This window comes from Hakea prostrata, chromosome 11, assembly GCF_041222555.1.
Source record: "Hakea prostrata isolate BN-2017 chromosome 11, UWA_Hpros_2, whole genome shotgun sequence".
NCBI classification, from domain to species: Eukaryota; Viridiplantae; Streptophyta; class Magnoliopsida; order Proteales; family Proteaceae; genus Hakea; species Hakea prostrata.
The window spans coordinates 7,058,769-7,076,245 of NC_142610.1; the positions used below are offsets into that span (position 1 = coordinate 7,058,769).

The 17,477-nt window shown below is 35.8% G+C and overlaps 2 protein-coding genes and 2 pseudogenes across 2 annotated transcripts; 1 reads left to right on the plus strand and 3 right to left on the minus strand.

The window, feature by feature from the left end:
- Positions 1 to 283: 283 nt before the first annotated feature.
- LOC148999828 (pentatricopeptide repeat-containing protein At2g33760 pseudogene) lies at positions 284 to 2,139 on the minus strand (annotated as a pseudogene).
- Positions 2,021 to 6,929, minus strand: LOC148999829 (monothiol glutaredoxin-S11-like). Its single transcript, XM_089139293.1, has 10 exons — positions 6,771 to 6,929; positions 5,995 to 6,083; positions 5,595 to 5,693; positions 5,252 to 5,381; positions 4,437 to 4,525; positions 4,006 to 4,104; positions 3,660 to 3,795; positions 2,901 to 2,989; positions 2,521 to 2,619; positions 2,021 to 2,316 (listed from the first exon to the last, which is right to left on the minus strand). Exons 1-10 carry the CDS (start codon positions 6,824 to 6,826, stop codon positions 2,234 to 2,236), a joined length of 969 nt encoding a protein of 322 aa, XP_088995419.1. The 5' UTR covers positions 6,827 to 6,929; the 3' UTR covers positions 2,021 to 2,233.
- Positions 6,930 to 11,973: 5,044 nt separating this feature from the next.
- Positions 11,974 to 14,446, minus strand: LOC148999830 (uncharacterized). Its single transcript, XM_089139295.1, has 3 exons — positions 14,290 to 14,446; positions 12,438 to 12,594; positions 11,974 to 12,190 (listed from the first exon to the last, which is right to left on the minus strand). Exons 2-3 carry the CDS (start codon positions 12,591 to 12,593, stop codon positions 12,143 to 12,145), a joined length of 204 nt encoding a protein of 67 aa, XP_088995421.1. The 5' UTR covers position 12,594; positions 14,290 to 14,446; the 3' UTR covers positions 11,974 to 12,142.
- A 47-nt stretch (positions 14,447 to 14,493) lies between these two features.
- Positions 14,494 to 17,073, plus strand: LOC148999831 (cellulose synthase-like protein G2; annotated as a pseudogene).
- The last annotated feature ends 404 nt before the right edge of the window (positions 17,074 to 17,477 follow it).

Consider the following 17,477-nt stretch of genomic DNA (forward strand, 5'->3'; position numbering starts at 1 on the left):
GACCAGATGTTGGACAACACTGCCACCTCTTTCCATTAGATATTCATAAACAAGAACTCATTTCAGAATCCCACCAAAGATTGTCACTTTTTGAGGCAGCTTTGCTTTCAATAAAAAGGAAATCAATCTGATTGCCTTCTATTAACAGGAAGCACAGACATGAGAAGAAGAATCTTTGTCACGCGATATGACAATTTGAAGTGTTAGAGTAGCACTCCATATTAGTGTTGCAGCATCACCTTGATTCCAATAGTGGGGGCTAAGGCTAACTTGTTCGCTATATAGCATAATACCTCTATGCAACTTCATCCAATTAGCACTGAAACTTATTGAACAAATCAAGTCAGTTACCAGTAATCCTGGCAGGAACATGACCCATGTTTAAAATGGTGGAACCAATGCTTATCTAGGACAACAATTTCCCAGTTTGAAATGATTGCCATGAACTTGATTTGCAGAATGGCAATCAGAACAAATGCAGAGATTTTTTACTATCCTGATTTTTGTCCCATGGCAAGTGTTCATGAGACCAAATGCTACTCCAAGCTTCTCACTGTGAAATCTAACAGCAAATTCTCTCTCCTCTTCTTCCAACTCATGCATTACTGAATCAGATTCTGGTACATAACCTGCTTCCCGGGACTTCCATGCCAACTCATCAAGATATTGATAGATTTCAGTTGTCTGTGGATGTGACTTATCCCCCATGCAAAACATGTACGCTGCAAAATTTATCTCTATTAAGCTATAGACAACCTGCTTTCTTAAGCCTTTATGAATCATGATGGTTCTTACTCTTTCCACTCAATCCATCCTTCCTGCTAATGCATAAATATTCAAAAGGGACACATAACGCCCAAGATTATCAGATTCCAGTGTCAGTATATGCTCGGCAACTCTCACTTCAAGATTTTAGGTTTTTGCGCATCTTGCATTCCCCAAGCATTGCTGTCCACACTGCAGGTCCAGGGTATCATCTTCTCTATATACTGAACTGCTTCATTTAGTTTCTCATATGATTGAAAAGCTCAAAAGCATGGGTACCATAACCATGCCTACCATATCCAGAAATCATAGCCGTCCAAGCCACAACATTTCATTCAAGCATCCCATCAAAAACCTGTCAAGCTTTGGTCAAGTTACCAGATCTGGCAGACATGTTGATCAAAGTAGTAGCTAGAATCACAAGAACATTCAAACCACTGTTAACAATATAATCATTTGCCCATTGAACCCAAATCAAGGCCTCCCAATTGAGAACAGGCAGATAACAGACTCACCAGAGTAGCATGAGTCTGGTTCCACCCTCATTTTCAGCATCTGGTAAAACAATTCAACTGCTTCTTTAGCAAGACCTTTTTGCTTATAACCTGAAATCATCGAATTCCAGGCAAGGAGGGTTTTTTTCAGGCATTTTATCAAACACTTTCCTGGCAGCAACTAAATCACCAGACTTTGCATAAAATGTTACAAGGGAAGCTTGAATATAGGGGTCTAAAGCATACCCAAAAGCCAAAACATGAGAATGCATTACCTTATATCAGCACAAGACTTAATAATGGCTGTGAAGGCATAATTTTTTCATAATAGTTCAGCATGGTGTATCCGTTGGTAGAATACAATCGAATCTAGTGGAAAACCAGATCAGGAAGAGGCTCTGATGAGGGAGTTAAAGAGGAATAAGTCTGGATTAGGGGCAAAGAAGAAAAGCTGACAAGTGTAGGCAATAGAGCCAGCAGAAGAGACCAAAGTTATCAGCTTGGTGAGAAGGGCTTGGTGTGGTGAAGACCAGAAGTGATAATATGGGCATGTACTTGGTGCAGGGGCCTGAGACAAGACCCTGCTTGTAAGAGAATTTTGTAGGTTAAGGAGTGTGGTGGTGAAGAAAGTGCTGAAACTTTGTGGGTTAGACCTGAAGCTAACTGCTGCTTCTGGGATTTTGAAGACCTTACCCCCCCCCCCCAAAAAAAAAAATTGAAGAATACTTAAACATAGAGGATACCCAATAAAAAACAAAATTTAATTACTCCATTACCTTAGCTTCTGGCTAAGTAGGAGGTTATTCTTATTATAGAAACAAATTTTATTTCATCTGAAACTGAGTTTTTATTACAGACACAATTACAAGGACAACGTCATGTTGATCCCCCTACAGAAATTATTTGAAGTACTAATCTGAATCTGACAGTTACAGCCATTAATCTTCAGTGCTCTTGACTGATCCTATCTGGTTTCAAGCAGCAGCAGGTTTAGCAAGAGAGCCAACTTCAATAAGCAAGGGAACAAGCTTCCCCTCTTGGTGCTTTGACATAGTCACTGCAACCAGCAAAAAGAGAAATCAGATATCAATTCATTGATGTAAATCTTTTAGGTTACGCTTGACTGATCACTCTACTTGGAACCAAAGATTGGTTTGTTGGTAGCAACACAATGCAAATGACATCAATAGAAAATGGATGCCATTCATCACTAGAGTGTTAAAGAACCAAAAGGAAAATGATGAACTCAAACAGGTCATACCATCACAGCCTCCAATGTGATTTCCACCGATGAACACATTAGGAACAGTCTTCTGTCCTGTCCACTCTAAGAGTGCAGACTGAATATCACTTCCATTACCTTCACATGAGAGGAAAACAATTATAGGAACAGAAAAAATCAATAGGAGAACATAAGAAACAGTTTCTCAAACAAATACTACCATTGACTCATCTAAATGCTTTCAAACATTAAGACAGAAAATCAATTCTTTCCACACCTCAAAGTGACACATGAAAATATGAGTTTTATCAGATTGTTTTATTATGGCAAAGACAAACTTACTATTTGGTATTTAAGAAAAGACAATATAATTGAGCATATTCTGTTTATAGTGTTGTTTGAACCCATAGAATACTCACTTTCCAAATCCAATTCAATGAGCTTGTAAGTTGCTTTTAGCTCTGACAGCAGCTGCTTAACCCTCTTGCTATAAGGGCAGTGAGTCTTACTGCACATGTTGCAAGGAGAATGGCGTAAGAGACTCTGACAGTTATCTTTGAAATTCTGAAGTAAATCAAAGAAGAATGCTGCAAGTAGGCAAGGAAACAAAAGACTCCCTTTGGGCAAAATAGATTAAGATCTAGAAAGTTAATATCCAAGGAGAAGACAGATTTTCTTAGCCTCTTGGATATAGAGGGGGCCATGATTCAAAGTGAAAAAGGAGTTGTTATACAATCAAGCAATGGTGGTGGGGGGGGGGGGTAGGTAGAGAAGCAACAATTAGAAGTAGGCTTTAAGAAACTGGAGTGACTGCTAAGAGGGTCTAGACCTTCAAGTCACAACATATGAACATTTAAGGTATACTGAATGGATTTGTCAATTTGAAGCAAACCCAAATCCAAAAACTTGTAACGCATCAGACAGAGAAGATGCTCTCAAGCCTATGATTTGCTTGTTCAAATGCTAACACCTCAAAAGTGCAAATAGGCTAACAAAGAACCATACTTAATTGCAACATTACACATGACTTCTTGCAATAATTTCTGAGAAAAATCTCAGGAACCTGCAACATGTCTTGTACTTAACTTGCAGTCACAATTGCAACCCAGAAGATCAGTGAAAAAGCTCAAGAACAGAGAGATGATACTGAACCTAGAGAGGGAAAGAAGAAAGATTACCTAAATACCACAGTTGGGTTTGATGAAACGAGCTCCTTTGCCTTGGCCAATGCTATTTCAATATCAGGTTTAGCAAGAGAGCCAACTCCAGTAAGCAAGGGCACAAGCTTTCCCTCCTGGTGCATTGACATAGTCACTGCAACCAGCAAAAATCAGAAATCAATTTCAATTCATTGATATAAATCTTTTAGATTACTTAGCTGATCACTCTACTTAGAAGGAAATTTGATTAATTTGGTTTGTCCGCAGCATTAGAATGCAAATGATATCAATGGAAAATGGATGTCATTCATCACTAGCATGTTAAAGAACCAGAAGGAAACTGGTGAAGTGAAACAGGCCATACCATCGCAGCCTCCAATGTGATTTCCACCAATGAACACATTAGGGACAGTCTTTTGTCCTGTCCACTCTAAGAGTGCAGATTGAATATCACTTCCATCACCTTCACAGGAGAGGGAAACAATTATAAGAACAGAAAAATTCAATAGAAGGATATAAAGAATAGTTCTCAAACAAATACTGCCACTGACTCATCTAAATATTTTCTGAAAATTAATACAGAAAATCAATTCTTTTAACACCTCAAAGCAACAGATGAAAATATAAGTTTTATCACATTGTTCTATTATGGCAAACCTAAAAAGCTTCAAATGTTATCTTCAACTGAGTATGAAAAACAAAAAGAAGACAAACACACTATTTGGCATTTGAAGAAAGACTACATATTCAAATATATTATGTTCATAGTGCTGGTTGAACCCATAGGATACTCACTTTCCAAATCCAGTTCAATGAGCTTGTAAGTTGCTTTTAGCTCTGACAGCAACTGCTTGACCTTCTTGCTGTAAGGGCAGTGACTCTTACTGCACATGTTACAAAGAGAACAGCATAAGAGACTCCGACAGTTCCATTTGAATCTCTGAAGTAAATATTTTTTGAAGAAAGATCAAATATACAAGGTTTAGTATATAGCTGATAGTAGAAAAGGAAGGCAAATACACAAAGGGGTCCCTTTGGGCAAAATAGATTAAAATTTAGAAAATTAATATCCAAGGAGAAGATAAATTTTCTTAGCCTTGGATAGTCCAAACAGAGGGGGCCATGATTCGAAGTGAAAAAGGAGTTGTTACACAATCAAGCAATGGTGAGGGTAGGTAGAGAAGTAACAACTAGAAGAAGACTTTAAGAATCCGGGGTGACCGCTAAAGCCTTCAAATCACAACATATGAACATTTCGTGTATACTCAACTGGGTTTGTCAATTTGAAGCAAACCCGAATCCGAAAACTTGTAATGCATCGGACAGGGAAGATGTTCTCAAGCCAATGGTTAGCGTGTTCAAATGCTAACACCTCAAAAGCAAGTAATTGGCAAATAGGCTAACAAGAGAACCATACTTAATTGCAACATTACACATGACTTCTTGCTATGATTTCTCAGAAAAATCTCAGGAAGCCGCAACATATCTTGCACTTAAATTTGCAGTCACAATTGCAATCCAGAAGAAAGGAACAAGAAACTGCAGAATATCAAAAAGCTCCAGAACAGAGAAAATATACTGAACCTAGGGAGGTTAAGAAGAAAGATTACCTGAAGACCACAGTTGGGTTTGATGAAACGATCTCCTTTGCCTTGGTCAATGCCATATCAGGTTTAGCAAGAGAGCCAGCGTTGGTAAGCAAGGGCACAAGCTTCCCCTCTTGGTGCATTGACATAGTCACTGCAACCAGCAAAAATGGAAAAATCAAATATCAATTCATTGATATAAATCTTTTAGGTCATGCTTGGCTGATCACTCTACTTGAAAGAGAATTTGATTATTATGGCTTTTCTTAGCTTTGGAATGCAAATAACATCAATAGAAAATGGATGCCACTCATCATTAGAACATTAAAGAACGAGAAGGAAAACGGTGAAGTGAAATAGATCATACCGTCGCAGCCTCCAATGTGATTTCCGCTGATGAACACATTAGGGACAGTCTTCTGTCCTGTCCACTCTAAGAGTGCAGATTGAATATCACTTCCATCACCTTCACGGCAGAGGAAAACAATAATAAGAACAGAAAAACTCAATATAGGGAAATTAAGAACAGTCTCAAACAAATGCTGCCATTGACTCATTTAAGTCAATTCTTTCCACACCTCAAAGCAACACATGAAAATATAAGTTTTATCAGATTGCTTTATTATGCAAACCTGAAAAGCTTCAAATGTTATATTTAGCTGAGTATGAAAGACAAAAACAAACATACTATTTGGTATTTGAAGAAAGACTGTCTAAAGTAATATATATCTGTTAAATAGTGATGGCTGAACCCATAGAATACTCACTTTCCAAATCCAGTTCAATGAGCTTGTAAGTTACTTTGAGCTCTGACAGCAACTGCTTGACCTTCTTGCTATAAGGGCAGTGGGTCTTACTGCACATGTTACAAAGAGAATAAAATAAGAGACTCCGGCAGTTCCATTTGAAACTCTAAAGTGAACCAAAGAAGAAGGATCTAATATACAAGTTTAGTATAACTGCAAGTAGGCAAGGACACAAAAGGCTCCCTTTGGCCAAATAGATTAAAATCTAGAAAGCTAATATCCAAGGAGAAGATAAATCTTCCGAGCCTTGGATGATCCAAACAGAGGGGGCCATAATTCAAAGTGAAAAAGGAGCTGTTACGCAATTAGAGAAGACTTTAAGAAGCTGGGGTGACTGCTAAAGGGGTCTAAGCCTTCAAATCACAACATACGACCATTTCATGTATACTCAACTGGATTTGTCAATTTGAAGCAAACCCAAATCCAGAAAGCTGTGATGCATCCGACAGAGAAGATGTTCTCAAGCCTATGCTTTGTTTGTTCAATTGCTAACACCCCAAAAGCAATTAAGTGGCAAATAGTGTAACAAGAGAACCATACTTAATTGCAACATCATACATGACTTTTTGCTATGGTTTCTGAGAGAAATCTCAGGAACCCACAATTTATCTTGAACTTAACTTTTCAGTGACAATTGCAATCCAGAACAAAGGAACAAAAAACAACAGAAGTTCAGGGAAGAAGCTCTAGAACAGAGAGAAGATAATGAATCTAGAGAGGGAAAGAAGAAAGATTACCTGAAGACCACAGTTGGGCTTGATGAAACGATCTCCTTTACCTTAGCCAACGCCATTTCAATATTGAAAATCTCTCTTTTCTCACTATTTCTGAATTCTCTAGTTCTGCTCAGAACACAAGACAATCGAACTGGGTTCTCAATATGTTTTAACCCTTGCACTACCCTGTATTTATAGCAAACTGTTGTTTTAGTTAATTGAAAACCATGATGTACCGGAGTGGGCACCTCCCGGCCATTTGGTTTGACCGTTGTTAACATGAGAAATTGAATTTGGACCACTTCTCATTACAGTCTTGGTCACCTTCTTAGAAAATTCTAATTCATGAGCATATAAATAATCAGAAACAAAATTGTTGAATGTTTTTCAATCAAGTAAGATTTTTTCCTTTTTATTTTAGAGATAAAATGGAAATTTTTAATTTTTAGGATGATGGAGTAATTTTTCTTTTCTAAAAAAATTTTTGAAACCTTTACCCAACCATTATAGAAACTCGTTTAGATTGAAATTTAATATTTGCTCATGAAATTTCAATCCTTTTTAACTATTTTGACCCAATTATTTTTCAAACCAGGAACCTATTTTTCTTTATTCTAAAAAGCCTTGGATGTCCTTCTTCCAAAAAAACTTGGTCTCTTCTTGACAGAGATGGGTGTTCAAAGTTTTTCATGACAAATTCAATTGTTTAAGTCAATTAAAAAATTCTACACTTGACCGATTTGCCACTTTTCTTAAATGTTGTTCTCACCTTCTTAGAAAGGTCTGATTCACGTTGGAATCTATAGAAAAATTTTTAATTGTAATTCAACCAAACAAGATATATTTTTCTTAATTAAAGAATAATTAAAAAAATATTTTCATAATCACGTAAACAATATATGACTTAGGGGTTTTTTATTATAAAAGTTCAACTCTTGAATCCAATAAAATGTGTGATAAGACTAGTTCAATGTAGTCTCCTTTGATGGTCACTTGGACAAATGGATCCTTAGTTCTTTGAATTAGCAATTCCTAGACAAAATAAAAAATTAATTGATTATTCCAAATTGTAGGCTCCGGTCAATTTTAAATTTGACAATAATTTCTAAGAGAGGGTCAATTCTCGTTGTGGATTATTCTCATCGTGCATCATGATAAAATGGCATCTTCTTTTTTTTTTTCTTTTTCTTTTTTTCTTTTTTTGTCAAATGAATGAAATGGCATCTTGACCCACCGCATTCACATTTTGATACCTTTTTAATAATTCCACTTGTAAATGTTTAATATTGATAATTAATAAAATCAATAACAGTCCCTTTAGTTGCCCAAATAGCACCTCTTCTTAGTTAGATAAAATCACCTACTCTCCTTTCACCTAGCAAAGGGGTCAAAACACTTACCTTGTGTTAATATTTTTCAGTTAGATTGTACTTTTAGTGCTAAATACTTTTGTAAAAACTAGACTACCCTTTACTAGAAAAAGGTTTTAGTTTAGAGCAAAACGTACTATCGCCTAAAATGGAGGTCTTAAAGCACTGACAACCCCCTCCCCACTTTATGTTTAAAAAGCACAGAGACCCCAAAATTGGATTTACATTGGACACTGAAAATAGTTAAACTATTTTTTGTTTTCAAAAATATCCCTATAATAAATAGTGTTTAAAATGTTTTCAGTGACAAGTTGGATAAATATATCTAATGATAGTTCAATTTTGGAGCTTATGTGCTTTTTAAACATAAAGTAGTGGGGTGTCAATGCTTTAAGGCCTCCATTTTAGGGTGCCAATGCAATTTGCTCTTTAGTTTAAACCTCATATTGCTATAGTATTTAAAACACTAAATTATCTTCTAGTAATTTTATTGTTAAAATTCCAAAATTACCTGAATTAATTTAATATCAAAACCCCAAAATATTCCTTTTTTTTTTTTGTTCATAGAACTATTAAGAAAACAGTACTAGTTAAAATTGGGTTTATGGTAAATGTATGGAAGAAACATTTGATAGTGTGACTACTTGTTAAACGAGTTTTCTTATTCGTTTGTAAAAAAAAGTACAAAGGTATTTTTGGGTTTTAATAGTAAAATTAATTGAGAGTTAATTTAGATTTTAACTATACCTTAAGGGAATTCTGGGGTTTTATGAATAGCAATAGTTGAGCTACTAGGATAATTTGAAGTTTAAATTAAAACATCTTTTTGGTTAAGGGTATTTGAAGTTTAAAAAGGTATATATAGATGTATAGATATATATAAATATATGGAGATATAATATATAAAATATAGATATATATATATATATATAACAATAAAAGTACAATTTAACTGAAAAAATAACATAAGGAAGCTATTTGATATCATTGCCAATAATATAGGAGGTAATTGATATTATCCAACTAAGAGGGTCCAACTGCTACTTGGTCTAATTTTTACCCTAATTAATATATAATTATATCAAATTTTCAAATGCACCCCAACTTTATATCAATACTCAGTACTTCACCCTTCCCTTTGCAAATCTTACAAAAAGGACCCCCCAAATTTTAATACCATCCATTGACTATTTAAGGAGCGAAATTTTTAGATCCAAAGAAGGTGAAATCTCGCCGATATATGCTTGTAGTAAAAATCATGGAAAGATTTTTACAATCAAATCGGGTATAATTCTCGAAGGCAAACGAAACAAGGAGCGAATCGAGATCGGAAGATTTCGAAATCTCGACGTAACCTAGCCGAGGCCGCGGAATCTTGGGAATGTCCAACCATGGATATCAACCCTCACTCGCTAGCAAAGGAGTCCGCTTTCTCGATCAATTGAAGCAATAGTTGAGGCTACTAGGTATTGCAATGTGATTTTGGTTTAAATTAAAACATCTTTTTGGTTAAAGGTATTTGAACTTTTAAAAAAAAAATATAGGAATATATATATATATAACAATAAAAGTACGAACGGAGAAGACGGAGAAGGGAAGACGAGAGGACGAGGAAGATAAGTGAGTTGATATCTTTGCCAAGAATATGGGAGTGATGAAGATTGAGTTATTATTGAGATTATAAGTTGTGAATTTGATCCGCCGCAAAGTGGTAGATGGAGAATAATGGAGTTATTAAAAAATGAAATAAAAAATATTAAAGATAAACATGGTTGAATAATCAACACTGGATAGATTTGTAACTACTACGCTTCTTCACCCGGATATTTATTAGTTTATTAATTTTTTGAATTTCAAAACTTTAAACCAAAGGTCACCCATCAATCATATCATCATGTTATTTTATAATCTATTATTATATAATTCAGGTAAATATGAGCGAAATCTCGCCGAGATTTTAAATCTCGCCGATATATGCTTGTAGTGAAAATAACATTTGATATAAATAATATAAATATATAACATCACATCCCATGTGATATGTGATATGTGACATCCCATCCTACAAAACTCAATAAATAATATATTATATTTGAATTAAAAACTTATCATTGTCAGTCCTTCTATTAATTAATTTATAAAATAATCATCACCGACAGTTTTTAGTATTAATTAATTAAAAAAATTATAAAACGTGAAATCATTATTTCTTTCTAATAAATTCTTATCCCACCACACTAACATGTAACAACCAACAATGCATCACTTAAGGCTTAAGGAATGAGAAGTTCATTACCAAAAAAAACAGGAATGAGAAGTTTTAACAAAAAAATAATAATAATAATAATGAAAAGTTACATTTCTTCACTTCGTCTTCTTCTTCTCTAAACAGCCTGCAGGCTGCAAGTCTACTGAACCAAACCGATGACAAAATGGATCCACGCCGGTATTGCCTGTGCTCATGCATCATTCTCTTCTGGTTCTTTCTCCATAGTTGCTGCTGCTACTGGTTCTCTTCTGTTTCTTTCTGTTTCTTTCTTCTTTTTCTTTTCCTCCTTCAACCATGATTCGCTAGAAAATCGATGATTTTTCGGCGATTATCGCTGATTCGACGAGAAAAAGGCGAGATATCGACCCACCCTTTTGGTTCGCTAAGGACTGATATCGCCGAAATTCGGCGATATTTCTTTCCATGTGACTAGTAATGGCTAAGGAGAAATACCATATTACCCTCAACAAAAAAATGAAATACAAAAGGTATTAGGAAATTACTATTCTTCTTCTTCCCTTTCTTCGACCACCAGGCAACCAGAACTGTCATCAAAGACTGATGGGCCCACTGGAAATCATCTCTTGTGGAAAACAGTAGCCGAGGGGAGACTAAGAAGGTGAACCTAGGGAAATTTCTAGAAAATGACATAAGAACATAACTGAGTGAACAACAAGGAATCAAGGAGTGAATGTAAGAGTGGAGGGGGTGCATGTTTAATTATATTAAACAGATTTGGACTGGGAGGGGTTGTTTCGGTTGAGATACCAGCCCAGCCCACTGCATGCTGAAAATAGCCCAGGCCCATGAATGGGCCCAGGATGCATGGGCTCGGTGGGCTCAAAGCATGAGAGAATTTCGCAACATTTCTGATGTTTTATTAAGCAGTTGGTAGATTCTCCAAGGGCTGCATATGACATTTATGCTCAAGTCTCTGATAAAAACTACCTTTACAACATCTTAGCAACATTCACATTTCCAAATCCCCCTCCACCTTCCCAAGATTGAATATAAGTTTTTGACTACCTGTTGGTATCTTTATCAATTTATTTGTGAAAATTAAGTATGAAATTTAAGACTTTGGCAACTATTTTAGTAGAAAATCTAAACACATAATCATATTTTACAAGTAAAAAATTAATAAAAATAAAAATAATAAAAATCTAAACAAGTAACTCAATCGGATAATTTTATCAAACAGATAATAATCGGTAAAAAAGGAATATACCATATCCGCATCCTATTAGTAATCGGACGGATTCGTATACCCTAAACGGATGTGGATGTGAATTCAAAAGCGGATTTCGGTTATCCATATGCACCCCTAGTTGTTCATCAAAACATTCTTTTTATGAAAAAAAAAATCCTCTATATGCACTGTGCATATAGATGCAAAATTATAGGCTGAAATTTTAAGCATGATTTAAAATTTAAAAAGTCCAAAATATACTTGTAATTTTTTTTATTTTTGAGCCTATTATTTGGTATATGTGCACTGCTGTGCACATAGAGAACTGTGCACAACAGAGGATGTTTTCCCTTATTATAGATACGGAAACTTTTTTTGTTTTTTTGGGTAATCAGATACGGAAACCTAGAAGTTCGGAGATTTTAAGTACAGAGTTGCAATTGGAGATTCTCACAATTAAACTAGAAACAGAAACAGCAACAATCTCTATTTAGAACATACATACATAAAATGTTCAGATCTGAGGTGGCAAACTATAAGCCCTCATTGAATATGGAGAGAACTCTCATTCCTTCTTTCCTATCCCATAAGCCATATTATAGATTCCTCGTCCCTGGATGAAGAACAACACTAATGAATAAATCAGGGCAATAACAGCAATGACAAAACAAACATTGTAGAATTTGAAGCTATGTATGGTTTGCATTATTGGAATAAATTTCTGGGTCTGGAATGCATTCTGAAGCAAGAAAACAGAGAAGAATCTTGCTTCAGAAAATAGACCCAGAATATATTCAAAGAATGAATACAGAACACAGCCTTGATGTTTTTTTATGTAGACAAGCAAAGGATAAACTTACAATGAGAAACAAAGAGGTAGTTGCCAATGCTAGAGGAATGACAACTGAGGTGACCTTGTCAAAGGGCCCTTTCAAGTATGTATGTTTGTGAATGCTTTGGTAGTACTTCTGCTTCTCTATAAGCTTCTCCCTGGGTCTAAACGGTGGCTCTGACATTCTGCAACATATGAAAAGGCAAATGAACTACCTAAGAATAGGAAAACTTAATTTTTACAGGAACAACTTAATAATGCTACAGTTGACAAGCCCATTTTTCCACTTGAATCCACCCATTCCCTAAATTTTTTTGGCTTGTGCAAACTCAGGTATCAAGAAATACATTCAATGTTTCACATCCCTATTAAAATTGGCTCTATCATAGCCTTTAATAAACCCCTTTGTTTGATGGTGGTAGAAATAGTAATTAAACCAGAGTTTGTGATCCCTAAATCCAAGAAGAGGAAAGGATGTACACACCAAGGAATATAAGGGAACTTCATATGCTAGACTCGTCTCAATTCTCAACCACTAGATGAAATGGAAAAAATGTTAAACATTCATTTCCAATATTGATAGTTCAATGCAGACAATCCATTGCCCATACATCACACCTCTCTATCTTTCTATATATCTGAGTAAAACTCTCCCTCATGCTCCTACATAAACTCCCACTTTACTTTGATTCTTGTAACTCTGTCTCCAGGATATTATGGACTTGGTTAAAAACTTTGATTCTTGTAACTTTGTTCTGTGTTCTAGGGATGAGAACTTACTTGCTCATACCCTAGCTGGGATGACCTCATCCGTTTCAAGCCGGACCTTTTGGCTGCTTTCCACCTCCTAGATCCTACATCTTTATAACCAGATTCCGGCATCTCTTGCTTGCTTTGAATGAAATCTCAGTTTACCCAAAAAAAACTAAAGCTCCCCCTCATGCTCCTCCATAAACTCCTTTCCTCATGTGTTCTAACCTTATCCAAGGCATGAATCTAATGAGATGTTCTGCTTGGGAAAAGGCTGATCTACCTCAACAAGGTTGTGACTGAACTTTAGTTCTCAACAAAAGTTCAAAAAGAATCAGTTCTCCTATGGTGTTTCGACATCAAATTCTTTTTACCTGGGAAAATGAATGTTTTATGTCAAAAATGAAAATTTTTTCATGTTGAAAAATTTCCCACTAGTTGACACACTCACTCACTCAAATCCTATATATATATATCATGCACTCCTAATATCTTGAATGAGAAAACCAACTGAGAATTGCTAATTTAATAGGCAAAGTGATAGGGTCCAACTTAAACTCCAACTAAACTGCCATGGGCCATTTTACACTGAAATCCTTTTTATGTCATTCATAGTTTGAGGTAACATCCTTGGGAGAGTTACAAATAAAGAAAACAATTCCAAAATTAAATCTTTCATGAAAGAAGGTTACCTATCAGAATAACCAAAAATGAAATCACAGTTCTCTGTTTCATGAAATGCCAATATATCAACTGCATTTATTTAAGAAGAAAGAAAGAGTGTGGAACCAGATATTCAAACCAAACAATTCAGTCTCAAATTCTCAATCATGGTAAAGGAGGAAACTACTTCAGGCAATGGGATTAAGAGCTCAGAAAAGCGCAACCACTGTTATCATTTATGGTTGGAAATCGACTGAGTATAAGGAGACCAGCTAGGCAATAGTGGTCAAATTTCTAACCAAATCCGGTCGTAAACCCTCCGATAAGGCACAAGAAAACCAAGAACCGAACTCATGTAAAGCGAAAAAAAGGGATAAAACCCTAGCTCGTGAAGAATTGCATATCTACATGTATATAAACACAGATAACAAACCCAGATACAAAGAGAGAGGGAAGATGATTGATACCTGAATTTGGTGGAGATGGACAACAAATAGTAGAGTGTTAGACGTTGATTAACGAACCAGAGTCCTACCCAGGTTGACAGTTAGAGAAATGTTTATTTAAGCTCTGTGAATCTAGACTAATGGAGAACCTTCTATCACTTCTATCACTTTAGATAAAGAAAGGGTGAAAATGAGTAAGGGAGACCCAATAGTAGCCAATCCGGAATGGTGGTTGAGAATATTAGTGGGGTATTTTGTATGTCAGAGGAGATTTCTGGTGTTTTATTGGGCGTTGTTAAAATGCTTCGTTCTATTATTTTAATTAAAGAATGAATACGAATGTTGTAGAACGTGTCTGTCGCTAAAAAACAAAAACTTAGATGCCTTTCTGTTTTTAAAAAAAAAAAGAAAAAACACAAACTTAGATGGATCAATTCCAACTGTGAAGTTCTTTTTGAGACCACCGCCATGCGCCATTCCCCCTTCTTTCTTTCTTTCTTTCTTTCTTTCTTTGATTGCATGCTGGAACTGGTTGTATAACTTGTGTGGAGATCTTTTCCACCTAATTTGCTTGTCTCCTTGTTTGATACTGATAAACTCTATATTAGGCCTTATGTGATTGTGGAAGAATGGGTTACAGGCAAACTGGGTAGAGAGGATTTGGATAAACTTCTTATATTACAATCAATAATTTTTACAAATTAAAATTAACTTCAATTACTAATGTTTTTGGGTTGAAGATTAGTGTATCAGCTGTCATGACCATTGCACCAGTGATTCTAACCTTAGATTGCGACATGTACTCAAATGATCTGAAAATTCCTCTTCGGGTGCTTTGTTGGCTCTTGGATCCGGCACTCAACTCAAAGCTAGCATTTGTTCAATTCCCTCAGATTTTCCATGGGATCAACAAGCATGATATCTATGACAGCGAAAAAAAACATTTGTTCCAAATTATTCCAGAAGGGTTTGATGGGTTAGCCGGTCCTAATAATTTGGGGATTGGATATTTTTTCCGTCGATGAGGTTTTTTTGGCCCGCCATCCTCGCTAGTGTCCCCTGAGATCCAAGAATTACACCTGGATCATCTTGTGAACAAGTTTGTTTGTTCTACAGAAGTTTTAACATTGGCTCACCATGTAGCCAGTTGCAACTATGAGAACCAAACCAATTGGGGAACTAAGGTATGATTATTTGAGATCGACAAATGATCACATCGTTTGAGGGCAGTCTGGTTCTTCTACCGTCAAGGGTAAAGGATGATCCTACCTTGACTCTCTGTCACCATACATTCAAGGGTTCATCTTGTTAATATTCAAAAGTAGGTCGCCTTCCTAAATGAGTGGTAGAGGGAGCGCTAGGGTAGGATTATCTTCTACCCCCGAGAACAGAGAATCTAGTTCGTTCATGAGTTGTGGTTCTTGCAATCTATCCATAATGAGTTAATTATCTTATAATGTGCAGATGGGGTTCAGATACGGATCTTTGGTGGAGGGCTACTACACATGTTATAGCTTGCACTGCGAGCGTTGAAAGTCAATGTTTTGTTATACACAGAGAGCAGCTTTCCTTGGTGATGCACCCATCAACCTCAATGATGTGCTAAGCCAGATCAAGAGGAAAAATTTATCCAAAAAATATACCATCCATTTCTTTTAAGATGTGTGTCATGTGTCCCAACATCAATTTAAATGGTTGAAATATATTTATAAGTCACATGAATCAATCATTTTTGACTTGTAGATGTGTGCCATGTGTCCCAACATCACATCAAATGGTTGATATTCATTTGTCAGTCACATCAATCAACTCTTTGATATGACTGATAAATGAATATCAACCATTTGATATGATCTTGGGACACTTGGCACACATCTACAAGAAATTGATGGTCCATTTCTTTGTCAGAAATGGACTTGATAAATTTCCGATATTGATCCGATCAAGAGGTGGTCAGTGGGCTTGTTAGAGGTGGCCTTCTCCCATTATAGCCCAGATACTTTTGGGATTCGTTCAATGGGCTTATTAATGGGCCTTTGTTATGCCCATTCAGCATTTTGGCCCATTTGGGCCTTTCCAGTTGCATTCTACGCTTTTTTTTTCCTTAGTTAGCTCTCATCAATTGTATCTCCATCTTTCCAGAGGAATGCAATGCAAATTGTTTTATTGAAAAAAAAGAAAGAAACCCAAATAGAACTAAACAAGCCTTTCTTTACCAAGTTAATTTTTCCATAATTTCTTGGTTTCTACTTAATGAACAGGTATCAGACCCATGATTCTCGCTCTAGGTGTTCTTTTTTGGGAGCCTATGCACAAGATCTACTAGATTTCTTACTAGTAGGAGGAACCATCCAAAAATGGTGGAACAATCAAAGAATGTGGATGATAAATGTCATTTATCGATCTATTGGGAACCAACAATTTCTTTCTGAAATCAATTGGAATCTCTCCATTTGGATTCAATGTGATTAGCAAAGTCATCGACAAAGAACAAAAGAAGTGATATGAACAAGGTATTTTCGAGTTTGGAATTGCGTCACCCAGCTTGTTTGTACCATTAACATCTGCCATCATCAACCTCATCTCATTTCTAAAGGGAGTAGCAGGAGTTCTCAGAGAAGGGAACCTGGGGAAGTATTTGTTCAATTGTTCATATCTAGTTTTGTGGTTATAAATTGCTGGCCTGTTTATGTAGCTATAGCTTTGAAGACAAATGGAGGAAAGATGCCTACAAAGACTACAATGATATCTGCCTTAATATCATGGGTTCTTTACTCAGTCACGTCACTTATGTTAAAACCTTGATGGATAAGCTGGTCTTAACACCACAAGTCTTGAAACTAGGGATTCTTGCTGTGGTTGGGTTCTCCTCATCACTTGTCTTCTCATACTGTTTATATGGGTATGACCTATGGTGTACCTGTGTATCAAGTTTATTCTTCAACACATGTTGGTTGCTTTTTAGTGTTGACGCACATAAATGATTTGTATATTTATAGGTACAAATGTTTTAGAGTAAATTGCACTGACACCCCAAAATGGAGGCCTTAAAACATTGATTCCCACTTTATGTTTAAAAAGCACAGAGACCCCAAAATTGAATTTTCATTGGATATCTTTTTTCAATTTGTCATTAAAAACCTTCCAGGCACTGTTTAATTATAGATATATTTTTAAAAATAAACAATGATTTAACTGTTTTTAGTGAT

Bases quoted from the DNA above. Each gene is read 5' to 3' on its own strand.
- LOC148999830 (XM_089139295.1), bottom strand. From the start codon at position 12,593: ATGTCAGAGCCACCGTTTAGACCCAGGGAGAAGCTTATAGAGAAGCAG. The intron at 12,191-12,437 runs GTAAGTTTATCC...TTCTTCATCCAG, and splicing joins CTACCTCTTTGTTTCTCATT to GGACGAGGAATCTATAATAT.
- LOC148999829 (XM_089139293.1), bottom strand. From the start codon at position 6,826: ATGGCGTTGGCTAAGGTAAAGGAGATCGTTTCATCAAGCCCAACTGTG. The intron at 6,084-6,770 runs GTAATCTTTCTT...TAACATGTGCAG, and splicing joins AGCCCAACTGTGGTCTTCAG to TAAGACCCACTGCCCTTATA. The intron at 2,620-2,900 runs GTGAGTATTCTA...TCTCATGTGAAG, and splicing joins CATTGAATTGGATTTGGAAA to GTAATGGAAGTGATATTCAG.